The sequence below is a fragment of the Arabidopsis lyrata genome (genome assembly GCF_000004255.2).
Source record: "Arabidopsis lyrata subsp. lyrata unplaced genomic scaffold ARALYscaffold_3, whole genome shotgun sequence".
Classification (NCBI taxonomy): Eukaryota; Viridiplantae; Streptophyta; class Magnoliopsida; order Brassicales; family Brassicaceae; genus Arabidopsis; species Arabidopsis lyrata.
Genome location: NW_003302553.1, coordinates 20,946,446 through 20,965,560, shown reverse-complemented (window position 1 = coordinate 20,965,560; position 19,115 = coordinate 20,946,446). Strand labels below are relative to the sequence as shown.

Below are 19,115 nucleotides of genomic sequence, written 5' to 3'. Positions count from 1 at the left end.
GAAGTATGAGCAGTAAATATCGACGGTTATTTTACTCAGGTTATGTCTTGCTATCGCAACTTTCCTTTAAAATATTGGACGGTTTTTTTTCTCGGGTGTGTGTTTTTTTATCGCAACTCTTCGTTAAAATATTGACGTTTATTTTTTTTTTTCCGTTTGTGTATTTTTATCGCAATTTTTCATTTAAATATCTTTTATTTTTTCTCTTTTGTATCTTTTTATCGTAACTCTTCGTTAAAATATTTACGGTTACATTTTTCGTTGACAGTTATTTTTTCTGATGTGTATTTTTATCATAACTTTTCGTAAAAATGTTGACATTTTTTTTTTGTATCTTTTTATCGCAACTTTTCGTTAAAATATTGACGGTTATTTTTTCTCGGTTGTGTTTTTATCGCAACTTTCCGTTAAAATACGCCGGTTATTTTTTTCGGTTATGTATTTTTATCGCAACAATTCGTTAAAATATTGACGGTTATTTTTTGTGTTGACGGTTATTTTTCTGGTTGTGTTTTTATATCTTTTTGGTTTTGACCGCTAGAATTTTTTTTCTCTATATTATAACTCTTCGTTAGTTATTTTGTCACTTATAAATAATTTTATATTTACAAAAAATGTTTCAAAAGTGTTTTTTAATCATAATTTTTTTTTTACATTTTTGTTCATAATTTTTTTTTTATATCTTTAGAAAATATTTACGATATAACTTTAAGACATAGTTAATTTTATATAATAATTCAATTATTTAAATATATTATAATAATAATTTAATACATAAACGTAATAAAATATATTTGTTGAAAATGAGTTCTCCGCGATATCGCGGGGTTCATAACCTAGTATAATAAATAGTTAAGATTACGATATATAAAAAATTGTAACATAATGTTTAAATCGTGGTCTATGAAAGCTCATCTTGCATTGAATATACTAATTTTATGGATCAAGGAACTTACCTAGCAGTTTCGACCACGTTACGAAACTACAAAAATCTCTGGATAATATTATTTTAAGGTTAGAAATGAATTGTACTATAGCTAAAGTCTAAAGACAGCTTAGGTTTATATAAATTTGATAAGAGGAATAATAAACATGTTAATTCCGATGTTGTTAATTTAATATTTATTTGATTATTGAGATCCAGGAAAAAAATTGTTTGATTATTACTATTGTTGACAAAAGAAAACAAAGATAGAAGTCCACGGGACGAAAGGAGCTTTGTATCTTTAGCTTGTGTTTGGTGATTATGTTTTGGAACGTCATACACTTCTCTCAATTAATAAGATGAGAGCTCCCAAACAAAAGAGAAGTCTTTGTTGATAATTATGTTTTAACCAACGGTTATGGATTTTCTTAGTAGAAGAATCTGAGAGAACTCTCCAAAACCCAAACAACACTCACTTTTTTTAATTATGGACATTTTTTGTCTTACTAAATTAATGCCATTTTGTGACATTTTATTTTGAGTATCACTTTTTTGATCCAATAGTAAATGTCGATGTCAAAAAAAAGAAAATGTTCTAGCATCATAACTCAACCTTACATAAAAAACAATGCATGTGATGTATATCCTCGATCGCATACTTGCATATATGTTAATCACCAACAGAAATCATTCATTTGCCTTGCAATTCAGGAGATCTACAGCCTAGAGGCAGTGTAAGAGCCACAGACGTGAAGAAAACTGCCTTTCGAGAACTCACGAAGGGCACTATGAGTTCATGGTCATATGCCATTTTGGCTTATCAACGCACCATCAACATTCCAATCCGTGATGAACGATAGATTCCGCAGCCAGTAACCTCTAGCCCAAACTTCTAAACACCACCTAAACTCCCCAAAAAGAGGTGAAAATATAAAAACCAAAACAGCATTACACACGCATATCCAAAACAATATACTAGTTCAATTTTGCTTTCTTTCAACGCGAAATCTAACATAAACATATATAAAAAAAAAAAGATCCATAAAAAGAAAAACCCTCTTTCCAAATACAAAGAAATCATAATATCACAAGCAATTTCCGAAAACTCCAATCTCAACAACTACAAACAAATTTATACACAAACACATTTTAGACCCAACCTTGTTTGTATTTGCGGAAGAGATCCTCAGTCTGAGCATTCCTAAACGCGCTACAAGCAATAACATAAACCCATATGAGAACAACGACTGTGATGATCAGTATGAGATTTGCTTTACGCCATTCTTTTCTAAGGTTTCCCAATAGACCAGCTTTGCATGAGTTGCAATTGTAACAAAGCTGGCTTTGGTCATTGCTCCATATGTAACAGTCTGCGTCTGCAGCCATATTCGTCGGGTTTAGCCACAGTGTCGGGTTCACAAAGTTGTAGCCACATGCCGACGGTGGTTTGCAGCAGCCGGACTGTGGAACAACAAACGTTCAAGAAAATGTCATGATTAGATATGACCAAATAAATGCTCAACAAATATTTTATCACATGTAAGAACGATAGATATATAGTTTTTTTACTTTTCCAAATGAAAATATGATAATCATAGTTTTAAAGATATTTTTAATAAATATGTGCTATACTATAAGCTTGGCGAGGAAATGATCATAGAGACAAATTATCCAGATGATCCTGTAAGTAGAATTCAGGCCTTTAGGGTATGCATTTCTGAAATTTAATGCTTCATTCGCAAGTTTTACGGTTGCATTTGAAATTAATATTGAAAATTTTAAAAGAAAACACACCAAAATTCACATTTATGAAACACAAAACTCTTTCAGTTTTTATATTTATGATAATTTTTTTAGTTTTAATACGCTACCATTTGTGTTTACAACTAAAATTTTACATACACAAACAATCAAGACCTACAGCAATGAAACACTAGTTTTAGTCTGAAAGCTATAAAGTTAGTATAAGAAACCTGAAAATTTGCTTATTTAGTGTGAAGTACATTTTGGTTTTGTCTCGAGGAAGAGAAATTGTATAGTTCTTTCTTTGACATCTTCTTCTTCTTTTTCCTTTTTTTTTTTGTCAACATCCTTAAAGTCTTTAACAAAAAACTACTTATTTCTTCCATCTTAATTATTTGTATAAGAAAAATTATAATGTGAGTGGGACAACATGGGAGGGATATAATTATCTATTATGTTTCATTATGGAGACAAAGACTTGTGATTGTAATTATTGAATCAAATCATTATTGGTCCAATATTTGATAATGTCTAATGACTAAACGATATACAATTCAGTCAAAACCTCATCATCTAGGCTTATTTAATTATTAGTGGTTCCAATCTTGTTACAGTGCCAATGGACTAGGATGACAACTTGCTACAAATTTTAGGAATAAAATGATGTAAAATGAAGCTAGCATAATAAAGAACACAAATTTAAGTGATTTTTTTTATGAAGAATAGTGGGAATAAATATTTATTGCCCACATAACTAAGTCTTAATTTCGATAGAAGAATGCCAAAATCTTATTCAAATATAACAAAAAACCTAAGATGTATTGTTACCACTTCCTTTGGTGAATATCTTTTTCGAACAAAAGTTCTTAAGCTATGCCCTTAATCTCTCCATGTTTCAAGCTTAAAATAATAAATTTGATTTGTGAAAGTGATTTTAATTAATAAATTTGAATAGATAAAGTTGAAATTTTTGTCAAGTTTGTTGCAATGAAAAAACACTACGTAAAGTTAATGGGATCATTGAATTTTGTGAGTGAGATAGTGACAAAGGACAAATATAATTAATAAACAGATAAAACATACATAGTTTATCATGTACCATACTGTGGGTGCATGGGTGGGTCCTTATGATAGTGTATAATTTTGAATTCTGGTTATCTTTACTATATAATCTTGTAGACTTGGTATCCAGCAACTTCTACACCAGTCTACTTGTACTTGGAATAAATATGTGTTCAATAATGGTGATTACCACAAAATACTTGTACTTGGAATAAATATGTGTTCAATATGCCTAATCTATGAGTAATACTAACTGCGATACGTTAAGAAAGTTTTGGTAGTGTCCTCTCCAACACTAGAAAATGTAAAGATTAATCATTTTTTAGTTTTGTCAAAGATAAGGAAATATCATTTTTTAGTTTTGTCAAAGATAAGGAAATAAACCAAATAACTTAAAGCTACAAAATAAAAAGAATATAGAGAATAAGAACAATGCTCTTTTTGACATCACAGAAGCTAACGAGAATATTTTTAACTTTATGATTAAAGCCACATACGGTACTTTACTTTTCTATCGCAAGGACAAACCGTAGGTCTCACATAATCTAGAGATTTATTCAAAAAATGATCTTTTACTTCGTATCTTATCTCCATTACTCATCTAATAATATATAATTGAAACCACAATGATTCATTGGCATAGTTGCAAAACCGATATTTAGTCTAGATTTTACTTTAAGAATTCAGTAACCTCTTAATAACTTTCAGAAAATGGTACTATTACAAATCATTAACTTTCTATATGGACTTTTTGACTCGAAGATCTAGCTAGCAAGAAAAATTAGTTTACAAGTTAACACATATTGCATAAAAAACTAAACGGTTTAGTCTAAACCAAACCGAAACCGGAAAAATGAAATTGTTAGGGGAGACAAATGTAAGAAACTAGAAGTTTCGGGGTTTTTTTAGTAAAAAAGAGAATAAAAGAAGAAAGAAAGAGAGAAACATGCCTGGAGAGGAGTGATCTTAGAGGAGGAGAAGAACTGATCGGCGGTGATGAACTCTTGGTTGAGTTTAGGACAAACGTTTGTATCAGCCAAACAAGCCCTTAATCTCCCCCAATTCTTGGAATCCACAACGTTCTCCTTTAGCCAATTCGAGAACCCTTCAAGCCTATACTCTTTGTAACCTCTACCCGGAACCCGATACGATCCATCGGGTCGGGTCACGACGAAAGCAAATATCAAAACCACCAACAAAAGTCCGATCAATATCGCCATACAACACAAGTAAACCGCTAGTAGAGTTTCCTTGTACCTGAAATTTGAGAGCTCAAAGTTTAGATCTTTACGGAAAAATTCTCTCTGTTTCTGTGTTCTCAAAGTTTAAGTTGTTTGATTCTTACTTGTAGGCGCCGATGAAGCCTGTGGCGGAGACGACGAGGATGAGGACGCCGAGGACGACGACGGGCCAACGGAGGAGATTGACACACTCGTTGTCGGGTTTTGAAGCTAGCCATATACCTGACGCCGTTATGGGTATGGAACAGAGTAACGCTAGTAAGTTGAGTATCGCCGTTAAGTTATTCGCTAACGCCATTAAATTCTGTCTCTCTTTGTTCTTGAAGATTCGAGCTTTTTTTGGAAAGAAAATGAAATTATGAGAGTGAGAGGAGTGTCTCTGTTTTTCTCTTAATGAGGTCGGTGGTTAGAGATGATGGGATGTGTGAAACTTATTACTGCTATTTACAGAAAACGATGTTCGGTCTGGTCTGATCCGGTCCGTTCCGGTTTGGACTGATTTGGATTTTTCTACAACCGAGTGTGGTTTTTAAAAAAAAAAATTAGGTTAAAATGAAAATGTGAAAAGTCTGAATGAAATACTATAGTTTAAGTTTAGCTTTAGTATGTAAAAGTTAGGTTTTGAACAAGTTTTGGGTTGTGAGGTAATAAAGTTAACTTGTTAATCTGGTCGGACCGGCTTTTGGTTAAAGGAGAGAGAATCATGTGGACACGTGGAGACACCAGATGACTTTTGTGTTTCCATTCTGCGAGTTACTGAAGTTATCAACCAATGAGAACTAACCACGTGGCACAGACGACTTTGGGTTATTTGCGTTGAACGTGTTTCGTTTTCCTGAGAATGTTTCGACAGAACGCAAAAATGGAGTAAATCATTGTTCGGAATTTTGTTCGAATTAGAGTTTTCGCAGCAGGATTTGTCTTTGGCTGATGAGGGAAATGTCGGGTAATGGTCAAGAGATAAGCTTTTGTTTTCGTTCAGAGGATTGGGATTGCACACAAGCTGCTCGATAAAATGTGTGAACCAAAAACTAGCGGATGAATTTTCTCATCTCGATTTTTATTGGGATTGGGATGGTAATGGGATTCGAGAAGAGTTTGAGTCAATACCCACTTAGCTTTCAGTTTCAGATGCTGATATAGATTCAGAAATGCTATTTGTTGATTCTAGGAATTGGGAAGGAAATGAGTCAGATCAGGGAGAATATGGAAAAAGATGATGGATTTGTGGATTTGGCTAAGCGTTGCGTTACATCTTGAAAATCATGAAATGGCTGTCAATCTGAGAGCTTAGATTACAAGCTCTGTGTCTAATCTCAAGTTCGACAACTTTGCTTGGGTATAGTGAGGTATACACTTTAAGAAGTTGATGAGATTGCTTCAGTTTTTCTTTGGAACTTTTCAAGTGGAAGTGAAGAAAGAGCAAAAGAGTAAAAAAAAGTTAATTTTTATTGGAACAAAGTGGTGATAGTTGTGAACTGTTCGTTCTATTGGTGAAGTAGTATAGCTGAATCAGCATGATCCTGACATGGCTGTTATTTGAATTATAAGGAAACACAAGAAGAAGACAAAGTTTAATAAAAAGGGAGAGTTATGTTGTGAAACACATAAAGCATTAAAGGCCAGATGATGTTTCCTAGGCCGAATCCGCATTTCCCATTTTCTTCATGCTCTCAAGTCTGGGGCCTTTATCTCCAAACTTGGTGGTTGAATAAAGCTTCAGGTAGTCTTGAAACCGGTAGCCACTTGGATACAAGAGCTTTGGAGCTGGAGATATTATGGCATCACCAGCCGGATTGTAAAACGTAGCAATCGAAAGTCTACTTCCATGCTTCACTGTCATTACACGGTGTACAACACTCTTGTACCTCCCATTACTCAGTATCTCGAGCTGATCACCGGTATTGACAAATATGGTATTGTTCTTGGATGGTGGTATAGGAAACCACTTCCCATCTTTAAAGAACTCAAGACCAGGCACTTGGTCATCCTGCAGGAGTAATATGATTCCACCAGCATCCGTATGTTCTCTCAGCCCTCTCATAAGCTCAGGACGAGGACATTCTGGGTATTTAGCCACTTTTGTCCCAAAAGCCGGACCTTTTGAACCAGAAAATGCATTCATTATGTATTCTTGATCAAGACCAAGATTCTCACTCATGAGCTTCGAGAGCCTCTCTGCAAACTTGTGCAGTTGACAAACATATTCATCCATCGTCTTGCTGCAAATGTCAGTTTTTCCCATCTCACATTGTTTAGTATAACAAACAAACAGGTAAAATGGTAAAGCCTTTGGAACTATTCAACTTCTTATTTACTTTACCTCCGTTCCACTGAAATGTTTAGGATCTCGCAGAAATTTGAAGTTGGTTTATGAGAGATGAAGAAACTGCTTTCCCAATCTGCATCTGAGGTTTTGCCTTCACTCAAAGCTTTGACCATCTCTGACTGGTAAAACTTCTCTTTCAAATGCTCCTCATAGTAAGAGTTAATCATCTTCTTCACTTTCTCCATCAACTCTTTATCAATTCCATGATTATCAACCTGCAAATTCACCAATTCTTCAAGGATATACACTAGACATATCTTAGAAAACACTGGCTTGATTGTGCATAAAGATATTATACATACCATGAAAAAGCCCCACTTATCACATGCATGATCAAGAAGTGACATGGTCTTGCTTCTGTTCTCTCCATCCAATTCTCCAAAATCAATAACAGGAATCTCCATCTCCCTTTCTTTGATCAAAACCATCTCTTTATATTTTTGTTCTCACACACAGATTTAGTTGAAAAAGTTATGCAATCTGAAAAGATTATTTATAGGCATATGGAATGAGAGTTAAAACTTTGTTTCTGTATTGTGTGTTAGGAGGCAAAAACAATAGTTTCTTTCAACACTATTCTTTTTACTCTTTGAAGTTTGAAGTATCATTACATTTAAGGAATAAAAAATTGTATAAGAATCTGCTTTGGAAATATAAAAGAAACAATAGGATTGAAGAAAAGTCCAAGTTCAGTCCATACAACCATGTGATCACAACAAGTTTTTGAATTTTTCATAATTTCTTAAGGGTTTTTGGTCAGTCCCATTGTGTTTCCTTGTAACATAATTTATGTGAATTTTCTTTCTTCCTCACAAGGAAAGTGTTTTTTCTTTCATTTTCTTATCCTTACTCATATTCATTGGACCTAGCCCATCATGTCTAATTATCTGTCTATAATGTTTTTCTTTTCACTGATTTTTTCCTTTTCTTTTTCCTTTAGAGCTTCGCTGAATAATTTATCTAAGCGTAATTTAGCTTTTACTAGTATAAAAAATGTGTTTTTTAGTGTCACCATATTCGGAATAAGAGTGGTGTTGTGTTTAGCGAGGAGCTCTATAACACTAATCACATGATAATATGATCCTTTTTTGGTACGAAGAAATCTACTTGGCCTAAAGCTTTATTGGATTTGATTAACTTGAAAATCGATTTGTGAAAAGTACAATATCTAATTGTTTATTTCAAGATTACTAGGGAATTTTTAGTTCTACACTAATAATGGCTAAAATAAAAGTTAGGTTGATCCATTTGCAATAAATAAAAAAAAGAAATCAATGTGGGTCTAAGCGGGATTAAGCGAAAAAATTGGCCCCTCCTATGGGCGCTCTCGGTTTTGAATCAATATTTTTTGTGTGTTTCATATATTATAACTTCTAAAGAATTTGGGGTTGTGCTTAAAGAATGTTATCTTTTTCCTTTTTAGCGTCGAATATTCCGGATATCATTTTTGTGTTAGTCTAGTACTCTAGTCTATATAATAAATCAGCACCGACAAATCTCTTCTTTTCGTGGTGTAAAATTCAACCATGATGGCCCGTTAGAGCTTAAATGGCCAAGACCTAATCTACAAAGACGTTTCATTTATGTATGGCCTAACTATGTTTTGTTTAGTTTGAGGAAGAAAATGGTAATGTTATTGAATCTTTTTTTTTGGTATTGTAATTTGTTAACGTTATTATATTGCATATGTTACATAATGGACATTTGAGCTGAATATATGAATGAAATTGAGCTTGGATTATTACTATAAGTCTATATATTATTCCTTGAAGATTGATTTGCTTTTGAATCCCATAGACAAGAAAGGCTGCATTAGGTGGCCCTAAGAGGAAGTATGCTCAAGGAATGGGTGCTAGACCATTTTCCCCTAAAAACACTACCCATCCAGATAGTAAGATACATTAGACCACGCGGCTTTTAAAAGTTTGTTGGTCAGTCTCTCAGATAGGAAGTAGAGATAAGCAAACAAAATCTCTGTTGTAAGATTTATTTTCCTGCATGAAAACATTGTGGAAAGAGCTCTAAGCCAGCAATACAATCAAACATTCAAAATTTTACTGTTATACTGTACTTCATTATTATTTTTTACGTACCACCTTATAACCGGTCAACTAGAAAAAACATCTATGTCTCATTATTGATCATATGAAGTATAGTTAACTTTAAAGACGAGACTTGAAATAAGAACAAGAATTAAACAACACCATTCACCATTTTTTACGCAACAATGCTACTTCCGTTGCTTCTTCACCACGGTAGTAGCATTCTCCGGATGAGAATCAAGGGAAGCCTCAACTACCTCCTTGTATTATCTCTCATGACACTCACTTGGGTTTGCAACTTTGTGTACATGCCCAAAATGTTCAGCCTACGTCTCCTTGAAAACCAAAAATGCACATAAAAGAACTTATATATAAGTACCCAATTTTAGGTGACGTCTTTAATTTTCACACTCTTTTTTTTTACGTACCAAAAGAATGAGGGAAGTTTGTTGTAAGAGTGAATTTGTTTCCTCGTTAGTGGAGTATGATGGACCCTCGAAACAGCACATTGGACATTTTGGGTCTACAAGAATATCATCGAATATTTTTAACGAGCCACTTAGAACTTTGCAGTCTCATTTGGGTGATGAAATGCCTTGTAAGGCATAATCATTTGTTGTTGACATTTTGGTACTTACTCATGAATTTAGCGCATATGATTATATACTTGGAAGAATTGGTCAGTTTTTGCGTCTGCTCGATATAAAGGTTCAATTTCTTAAATATGAGCCACTTCATGCAAACTGGAATAGTAATGCATAAGCAGAGACAATAATTCTCAACATTGTTGTAGAAATATTGTGGGAAAGTGCACTATGGGACACTTTGTATACAATTATGGTTTGGTTCGATTATTGCGATGAGCGTAATTAAGTAGAAAATAGAAAACACCAACGGTCGAATAGTGATAATTCTTTAATCCACCATCAAATTCACCCTTTTAAAGCCGTTCTAGAAGTTCGAAAGAACAAACACAAAAATTCTCTGCTAATTCATTGTAACTCAAGAAAAATAACTACACGGTCTACATGCCGGTACTGAGTCACTACAAAAAAAAAGGTAATGTTGCATCATTTATTGATAAGTGAAACAAATAGATATGGTTTTGCATCAATTATTATAATTGATGTTGTAATTAACTAGTTTGGCATCAATCCTATATAACTAATACCGTTTTTAGAAGTTTGTATCACTTATACAAAATTGATATTAAAGTATAAATTTAAATCGATTACCTAATTGATGTATTCATTAATTTTTGTTGACATTACTTATAAAAACGTTGCAAAATTTACATCAATAAAAACTGATGCTAAAAATTATATTAATAATATAACCATACTTATGCAAATTAGAGAGAAGCGGTAAGTCACTCGTGAGGATTATGTATTGCCCATAATTATAAAAACATGTTTGCTGTTAAAAAAAAAAAACCTTATATACATCAACAAATTTGTTGTGACGGCCGTAAGTCGTCGTCTAGGTACACAATCCCTTTCTTTTTCTTTTCTTTTTGAGCTTTTGATCAACTTAGCTCTTTGTCCAAAAAAAAAAAAAAAAAAAAAAAAAAAAAATCAATCCTAGCTCTCACATAGATTTTTCCCCTCTTTACCTAAAAGCTTAATTAGTTTTTCTAGATTTGGTGAGTGATATATAAACTAACATCAGTTAAATGATTTGATGAAAATGTTAGCATCATTTTTTCACAAATGATACATGTTGACATCGATTACAATAATCGATGTAAATGTTTTAGAAATTAGCATTGATTAATAATAAATCGATGCAAATTATTTACATCACCACTTTCGGAGTCACTTTTTTAAGTGATGCAAATGTCTTTTACATTATTTATAAATAATACAAATATTAAAAATAAATGATGCAAAATAGCTTTTTTTTTGTAGTGAGTAGGTTACGTTGTACAAAATACGTACTGTCTAAATATGTTAAAGAGGTGTTAGTTCAACTAAATTGCAGAAGTGCATGTCCGATATCTTATCTGTCCTCGTCCCAAGGGTTATGATGTGAAGAAATTTCTTCTAGTTCTAATTGATTTTTTAAGATTTGTCGGATTTAGCGGTACTTTTGAAATGGAAGTAGTCGTCGCCATGTTTAGGTTTGATAGAATATCACAAAAGCAACGAATCAATCTCGAAGAAGTTGGCGTGAGAGTATCTGCTGTTCTACCGAGTAAGTATCTCTGAGTTTTGTCAGTTTCAAGTTATTCCTAAAGGAGTTGCTGATGAAGAAGTTATAAAGAGAATGAAATCTTAGTCTGCTTAAAGTCAGAAGGGGGTTGTGATTCTTCTAACGAATGATAAAGGATACGCAGAACATATAAATCAGATAGTCGAGGAGAATAATAACATTGTCATAATCTACATTTCAACTAGGCCTGAGATTAATATCAGTTATCCACGGATATTCGTATCTGTATCTGGTTTTTGATCCGAAAAAACGGATATCCGGCAAATCTATATTTAGAAATAATTATGCTGCATTTTCTAAAATATATATGTTTATAGAATTTTGGTTAAGCTTAAAATATAAAATAAAAATGTTAAGAATGATATAAAAATAAAAATATATCATTGCACGGGTCCATATCTAGTTTGATAAAAACAAAACAAATTATCTAAACATAACTATTTTAATACAAACATAAAATCAATCTAAATTCAAAAATAATTAAGATATGTCCAATCACATCCATAATAACTATTTTTCAAATGTAACGAATGTTACAAGAATATAGTATATATATATATGAGCAAAACATAAATAAACATTTCATTTATATTCGTGAAATTGTTAACTCTGATACGAAAGAAATTGCATATTCAGTAGATAATTATAATCTATCATTTTTGAACATGGACTATTTCATTCATAAAAATAAACCAAACTAAATTAAATAACAAGAACAATATTGTCCAACCACATCTAGAATATTTGTTTTTTTTAACATGTCATGTAATCTCCGATTATATAGCATGGTACTCTTTGAACTTGAATGTTTTTCCGAGTACTGTCATAGTTAAATAAATTAGAAACCCGAATTTAAATTTATTTATAACCAAAGAATAAATCTACACTCGATAACTTGGGTACATTTACCTTAATTAATATTTAATAAATTTATTTTCCAAAATTACATTTACCTTTAACCATGTGCATCCATATAAGTCCCACCAAAAAAAAATGTGCATCCATATAATTCTTTAAAAAAAAAACAAATTCTATCAACGAATTGCAGCTTCGTGGGGTTTGGGGCAGTAACTATCCCAACAGATCTTCTTCATATATTTTTGTTCATGTGCTTGAGTAGAATAACAGCCTCAACATGTTTTAAAAGTGTAACAAGCGAGTTAAGAATGAGTTGTTAGGAAATTTGTGGTATTTTTTTTTTTTTGCTGAGAATGTAAATATTTCATTAAAATAAAAACGATTTAGGTTTATAATCTTCCAATTATAAACTTTTGTAAACAGTTCCACGGCAAAAAAAATAAAAATATGGAAGCATAAATCTTAAAAACAATTTAGTGATTTCAGTCCATCCACTCAACATAAAAACTATGGCTAATGGAGTTAGACGAAGTGATGACGATATAGTTGTTCTTTTCCAAATCCGTTGTTCGAGATAAGAATGCGAAAGTAAAGATGAAGACGCCGGAATTACCAAAAGTCCTAGCACTAGAAACCTTTCATTGGAGACCCAAGATTGAGCCGTCAACGGTAATGTCCGCGAAGCCCTCGATCACAAACTCCTCCTATGTGATGTGAGAGCAACTCATTGAACAATTCCATGAGCTATCACAAAAAGAAACCTCACAAACCAAATTATGCGAACCATTTGAACCAGAAAACGCCTTGATTATGTCTTCCTTATCAAGACCAAGATTCCCACACATGAGCTTGGAGAGCCTCTCTGCAAACTTGTGCAACTGAGAAACATATTCATCCATCGTCTTGTTGCAAATATCAGTTTTCCCCCTCACAAATTGTTTAGTATAATAAGGAAACATGTATAATGGTAAAGCCTTTGGAACTTTCAATTCTTATTTCCTTTACCTCAGTTCCTCTGAATTGTTTGGGATCTCGCATATGTTTGAAGTTGGCTTGTGAGATATGAAGAAACTGCTTTCCCAATCTGCATCTGAGGTTTTGCCTTCAGTCAAAGCTTTGACCATCGCTGACTGGTAACACTTCTCTTTTAAATGCTCCTCATGTAAGACCACAATTTCTACGACATGGCAAAACTGAATAATTGCAATAGATAATGATAAAACCAGAAATAAATTACAACAACCGAAACCAATATTTGTTAAACAAAGAACGGTTTGTGCGGAGGCGAGACACTCTTTCCTTAATTCTTTAATTGCCCGTAGTGTGACGGCTTGACGCAATCAGAATCCCAGGATACAACCGCACCATCTTCTGATTTGCAACACTCAAAATCAGAAGCCTAACGAACTCTAGTAATGTGTGTACTCTCAGACTCGATAACTAGAGAAGAGAAGAAGAAGGAGATTGTGATCTTTTTGATCCATATGTCCATGAGATAAAAATGGAGAGATGAAGCCTTGGTTTTATAGTCCAAGCTCTCAACACTATAATGGAGCAATAAAGGTGAGAATGTTATTGTTATGAGAATGAATTCTCAACATCAATGTCATTGACTCCATCACCTTTAATTGTTATGAATTAATTTTTGTTGTTACACAATTTATAATTCACATTAAAGGAGATAATTGTTGACTTAATCAACTTACACATTTGGGTAATTAACAATTATCATTTGGGTTATAAGCCCATTTCCCAAATCTTAAAATCTCAAACCCGGTCCGGCTCGACACGATACAACACGGCTCGGCACACATGCCTGGTTTGGATTTCTCCTTTAACTTCCGAAGTGCGACATTTGATCCTTTAGTCAAATTTCAAGCTATCCAAGCTAGCCACTTCGGATCTCCATTTCTCATTCAAACGAACTTCAACTTTGAAAGTTACCCGAAAAAGTAGTCCGGCGCAACTAATCAAAATAAGTTCCAACAATCCCCCACATGAGTAGAAATGACTCTAAACATATGACGACTCAAAAGACTTGACCTAACTAGACAAGACTCGACAGAAGGACTTTTGAGAGTAACAACGAAAAATCCACTGTATCTGAGATGGTAGCATTTTTCAGCCTTTAACCACTCATTTTCATAACTGTCGGATTTACTCGGCCAGGTGGTGAACATGATGTCTTGAACCACCCAGGCTTTAGTGTAAACCTAGACAACAGCTATTTCACAGCTTCATTTTCTCACAGAACTAGGTTCTCTTGTTGTGTTCATTTTGGCCCTGAACATGCCTGGTTAATCATGAGTGAACTTGGAAAATATAGCCTCATATATTCTCCTAGAAACGGCCCCATTTCACACTCATAAGGTGATTTGCCATGTTAGCTTTGTTTTAAGAAGTATCCTGCAATACTCCCTTCTATCCCAAAGCTATGGACTCAAATCATTAAAAGCAACGCTTATCCTCTGTACATACAGGAAGCACTGTTCATCATCCTAGGAACTGGGAAGAGACTAGAGTCTCACAGTGCTCTTAACAGATTCAGTTTGATTTAGTTTTCCCCTTGAACCTACATCTTGGGATCTCCAGTCACGTAGGTGGGGTTACCATCAAACCTCCTCTTAAGTCATAGGCTTTAAACCCATTCCTCTTGATGATTTACAACTTGACCTCATGACACACCTTTAATAAATGGATCCAATAGGTTGTCATTCAATTTGATATAATCTATCGAGATTACACAAAATTGAGATCAGTTTTCTAATGGTTTTACATCATCTTCTTAAAAGAAATGACTAACCATTACCCAAAAAGAAAAACTCAGTGCCTAAGCTTTAGCCGGTCGACTATCACAATGCACTTGATTTTTTTTTTTCCCACAAAGTTCAAAGGCTACATAACTTCTTTAGAATTATCTAAAGCTATGAACTCGCTAATAACTTATGTAGCTTCTTGTTGAGGATATTATTTGTGGTAAGCAACGCTTCCCCCACATTTCCTGGAGTAACCCAGATCCTCCAACATTGTATTCAACATCTCTTTAAGAGATGCATCCCAACCATATTGATTTCAGAAACTACAACGCATATGCCTGTTTCAATCATATTGGTTTTGGATTATCATGGGTCAATTTTTACTACGCCATTCGTTAGCATCGCTACGACATTCATCAATCTTGTGACCCACAAGCCACTCTTGGCAACATCTTTTTTTTTTTTTTGACCTTTTATTAAGCATCAATCTTGCACTAAAAGCGCCAAGAACTGATTTTAAAATCTGATCAACATCAGAACATGGCACAATCACAAGTGGTTGACCACTACCAAACTAAATTTGGTGTGTCGACTCACTAGACTCATAACCAATAACAACTCCACCGCAAACGGTATAACTTGGATCTAGACATTCAGATAAACATCAAAAATCTAGTCTAAATAATCGACAAAATCATATGTGGTTGACCACTCCCAACATGGGGTATCGACTCACAAGACTCATCATCATAAAATTCGCTTCCACGGTTTCATCAATGAGCGGTGTACCATCGTTCTAACCATCAATAAAATCTGGATTTTTTTTCCTTAGTCATACTCAAAATCGAATATGTTCACGAATAAACAAAAACAAATTAGTATACTAAACAAAAAACCAGAAATTAAAGATCAAGTAATTTAAACAAATATGAATAAATTAAAAATTATAATTAAATTAAAAATTCTCAAATTTAGAAAATTCAGAAATCAACAATTTAATTATTAATGCAAAAACCACAATAATACAATTTAAACTACTAGAATAAATTGCAATCATTGATTAAAATTTGCATAACGATGACTAAGCAAGATCACTAACGTTTTTGTTCCAATTATCACCAATGGACAACACAAATAAACAACAATGATAAACAAACAGTGTCGAGACCTGCTAAGTGCTAACAATTAACACAATATACTTCCCAAAAACTGGAAGAGAACGTGTCCAAAAACAAAAACAAATCATGCTTGGTAATTAAGAGCCAAACCGGAACTTTCTAAACCGGTCAAACAAATCAAATTTCGCTCAATAATAACAATGAACTGCTCCGAATTTTTGTTAAAGACAACAAATTTCAGAACCATAAAACGCCACCTGCAAGCAATATAACCTATATATATATATTGCATAAAGCAGATTAGTTAACCCAAAAAATCAGCAAAATAAATAAAATAAATTGCAGAAATTCAAAATAAATTCTGGATTTTTTCCAGGGTTCTCAATCCACCAATTTGTAATCGATCCTGATAACACATCCAAACGAGATTGAATCGATCGATGAAACAACCTGTTCTTATCAAAACTTCACAATTAATTAATTTTTTCGTTAGTATAATAACGAAAATTTAAAGAATTAAGACTATAAGACCACGATTTCTACGACATGACAAAACTGAATAAATGCAATAGATAATGATAAAACCAGAAATAAATTACAACAACCGAAACCAATATTTGTTAAACAAAGAACGGTTTGTGCGGAGGCGAGACACTCTTTCCTTAATTCTTTAATTGCCCGTAGTGTGACGGCTTGACGCAATCAGAATCCCAGGATACAACCGCACCATCTTCTGATTTGCAACACTCAAAATCAGAAGCCTAACGAACTCTAGTAATGTGTGTACTCTCAGACTCGATAACTAGAGAAGAGAAGAAGAAGGAGATTGTGATCTTTTTGATCCATATGTCCATGAGATAAAAATGGAGATATGAAGCCTTGGTTTTATAGTCCAAGCTCTCAACACTATAATGGAGCAATAAAGGTGAGAATGTTATTGTTATGAGAATGAATTCTCAACATCAATGCCATTGACTCCATCACCTTTAATTGTTGTGAATTAATTTTTGTTGTTACACAATTTATAATTCACATTAAAGGAGATAATTGTTGACTTAATCAACTTACACATTTGGGTAATTAACAATTATCATTTGAGTTATAAGCCCATTTCCCAAATCTCAAAATTTCCAACCCGGTCCGGCTCGACACGATACAACACGGCTCGGCACACATGCCTGGTTTGGATTTCTCCTTTAACTTCCGAAGTGCGACATTTGATCCTTTAGTCAAATTTCAAGCTATCCAAGCTAGCCACTTCGGACCTCCATTTCTCATTCAAACGAACTTCAACTTTGAAAGTTACCCGAAAAAGTAGTCCGGCGCAACTAATCAAAATAAGTTCCAACACCTCATAGTGAGAGTTAATCATCTTCTTCACTTTCTCCATCAACTCTTTATCAATTCCATGATTATCAACCTGCAAATTCACCAATTCTTCAAGGATATACACTAGACATATCTTAGAAAACACTGGCTTGACTTGTGCATAAAGATATTATACATACCATGAAGAAGCCCCACTTATCACATGCATGATCAAGAAGTGCCATGGTCTTGCTTCTGTTCTCTCCATCCAATTCTCCAAATTCGATAACAGGAATCTCCATCTCTCTCTCTTTGATCAAAACCATCTCTTTTGATTTTTGTTCTCACACAGATTTGGTTGAAAAAGTTATGCAATCTGAAAAGATATTTAAAGGCATGGAATGAGAGTTAAAACTCTGTTTCTGTATTGTGTGTTAGGAGGCATAGTTGCCTACTTGGAGGCAAAAACAATAGTTTCTTTCAACACTATTCTTTTTACTCAAAAAAAAAAAAAAAAAAAAAAACTATTCTTTTTACTCTTTGAAGTTTGAAGTATCATTACGTTTAAGGAATAAAAAATTGTATAAGAATCTGCTTTGGAAATATAAAAGAAACAATAGGATTGAAGAAAAGTCCAAGTTCAGTCCATACAACCATGTGATCACAACAAGTTTTTGAATTTTTCATAATTTCTTAAGGGTTTTTGGTCAGTTCCATTGTGTTTCCTTGTAACATAATTTATGTGAATTTTCTTTCTTCTTCACAAGGAAAGTGTGTTTTTTTTTTGTTCTTATCCTTACTTATATTCATTAGACCTAGCCCATCAATGTCTAATTATCTGTCTATAATGTTTTTCTTTTCACTGATCTTTTTTCTTTAGAGCTTCGCTGAATAATTTATCTAAGCGTAATTTAGCTTTTACTAGTATAAAAAATGTGTTATTTAGTGTCACCATATTCGGAATAAGAGTGGTGTTGTGTTTAGCGAGGAGCTCTATAACACTAATCACATGATAATATGATCATTTTTTGGTACGAAGAAATCTACTTGGCCTAAAGCTTTATTGGATTTGATTAACTTGAAAATCGAATTGTGAAAAGGTACAATATCTAATTGTTTATTTCAAGATTACTAGAGAATTTTTAGTTCTACACTAATAATGGCTAAAATAAAAGTAAGGTTGATCCACTTGCAAGAAAAAAACTGAAATCAATGTGGGTCTAAGCGGGATTAAGCGAAAAAATTGCCCCTCCTATGGGCGCTCTTGGTTTTGATTTTGAATCAATATTTTTTGTGTGTTTTATATATTATAACTTCTTGTAAAGAATTTGGGGTTGTGCTTAAAGATTGTTATCTTTTTCCTTTTTAGCGTCGAATATTCCGGATATCATTTGTATCTTAGTCTAGGCTATATAAATCAGCACCGACAAATCTCTTCTTTTCGTGGTGTAAAATTCAACCATGATGGCCCGTTAGAGCTTAAATGGCCAAGACCTAATCTACAAAGACGTTTCATTTATGT

At 33.3% G+C, this 19,115-nt stretch overlaps 2 protein-coding genes across 4 annotated transcripts; both read right to left on the bottom strand.

Annotated features, from left to right (window-relative positions):
- Positions 1–1,501: 1,501 nt before the first annotated feature.
- LOC9320050 (tetraspanin-2) lies at positions 1,502–5,401 on the bottom strand. 2 transcript variants are annotated; one of them, XM_021031725.1, is made up of 4 exons: positions 5,076–5,401; positions 4,681–4,987; positions 2,086–2,386; positions 1,502–1,828 (listed from the first exon to the last, which is right to left on the bottom strand). In XM_021031725.1, the coding sequence occupies exons 1-4, from the start codon at positions 5,267–5,269 to the stop codon at positions 1,818–1,820; spliced, it is 813 nt and encodes a 270-aa protein (XP_020887384.1). In that variant the 5' UTR covers positions 5,270–5,401; the 3' UTR covers positions 1,502–1,817. The 2 variants fall into 2 exon arrangements, with proteins under 2 accessions (XP_020887384.1, XP_002883983.1); XM_002883937.2 differs by lacking the exon at positions 1,502–1,828 and having other exon boundaries at positions 1,935–2,386; positions 5,076–5,397.
- Positions 5,402–6,402: 1,001 nt separating this feature from the next.
- LOC9320049 (1-aminocyclopropane-1-carboxylate oxidase 1) lies at positions 6,403–18,081 on the bottom strand. Of its 2 annotated transcripts, XM_021031724.1 has the most exons (4): positions 17,794–18,081; positions 17,637–17,705; positions 7,295–7,446; positions 6,403–7,193 (listed from the first exon to the last, which is right to left on the bottom strand). In XM_021031724.1, exons 1-4 carry the CDS (start codon positions 17,917–17,919, stop codon positions 6,608–6,610), a joined length of 933 nt encoding a protein of 310 aa, XP_020887383.1. In that variant the 5' UTR covers positions 17,920–18,081; the 3' UTR covers positions 6,403–6,607. The 2 variants fall into 2 exon arrangements, with proteins under 2 accessions (XP_020887383.1, XP_002883982.1); XM_002883936.2 differs by lacking the exons at positions 17,637–17,705; positions 17,794–18,081 and adding an exon at positions 7,603–7,887 and having other exon boundaries at positions 7,295–7,515.
- Between the last annotated feature and the right edge of the window lie 1,034 nt (positions 18,082–19,115).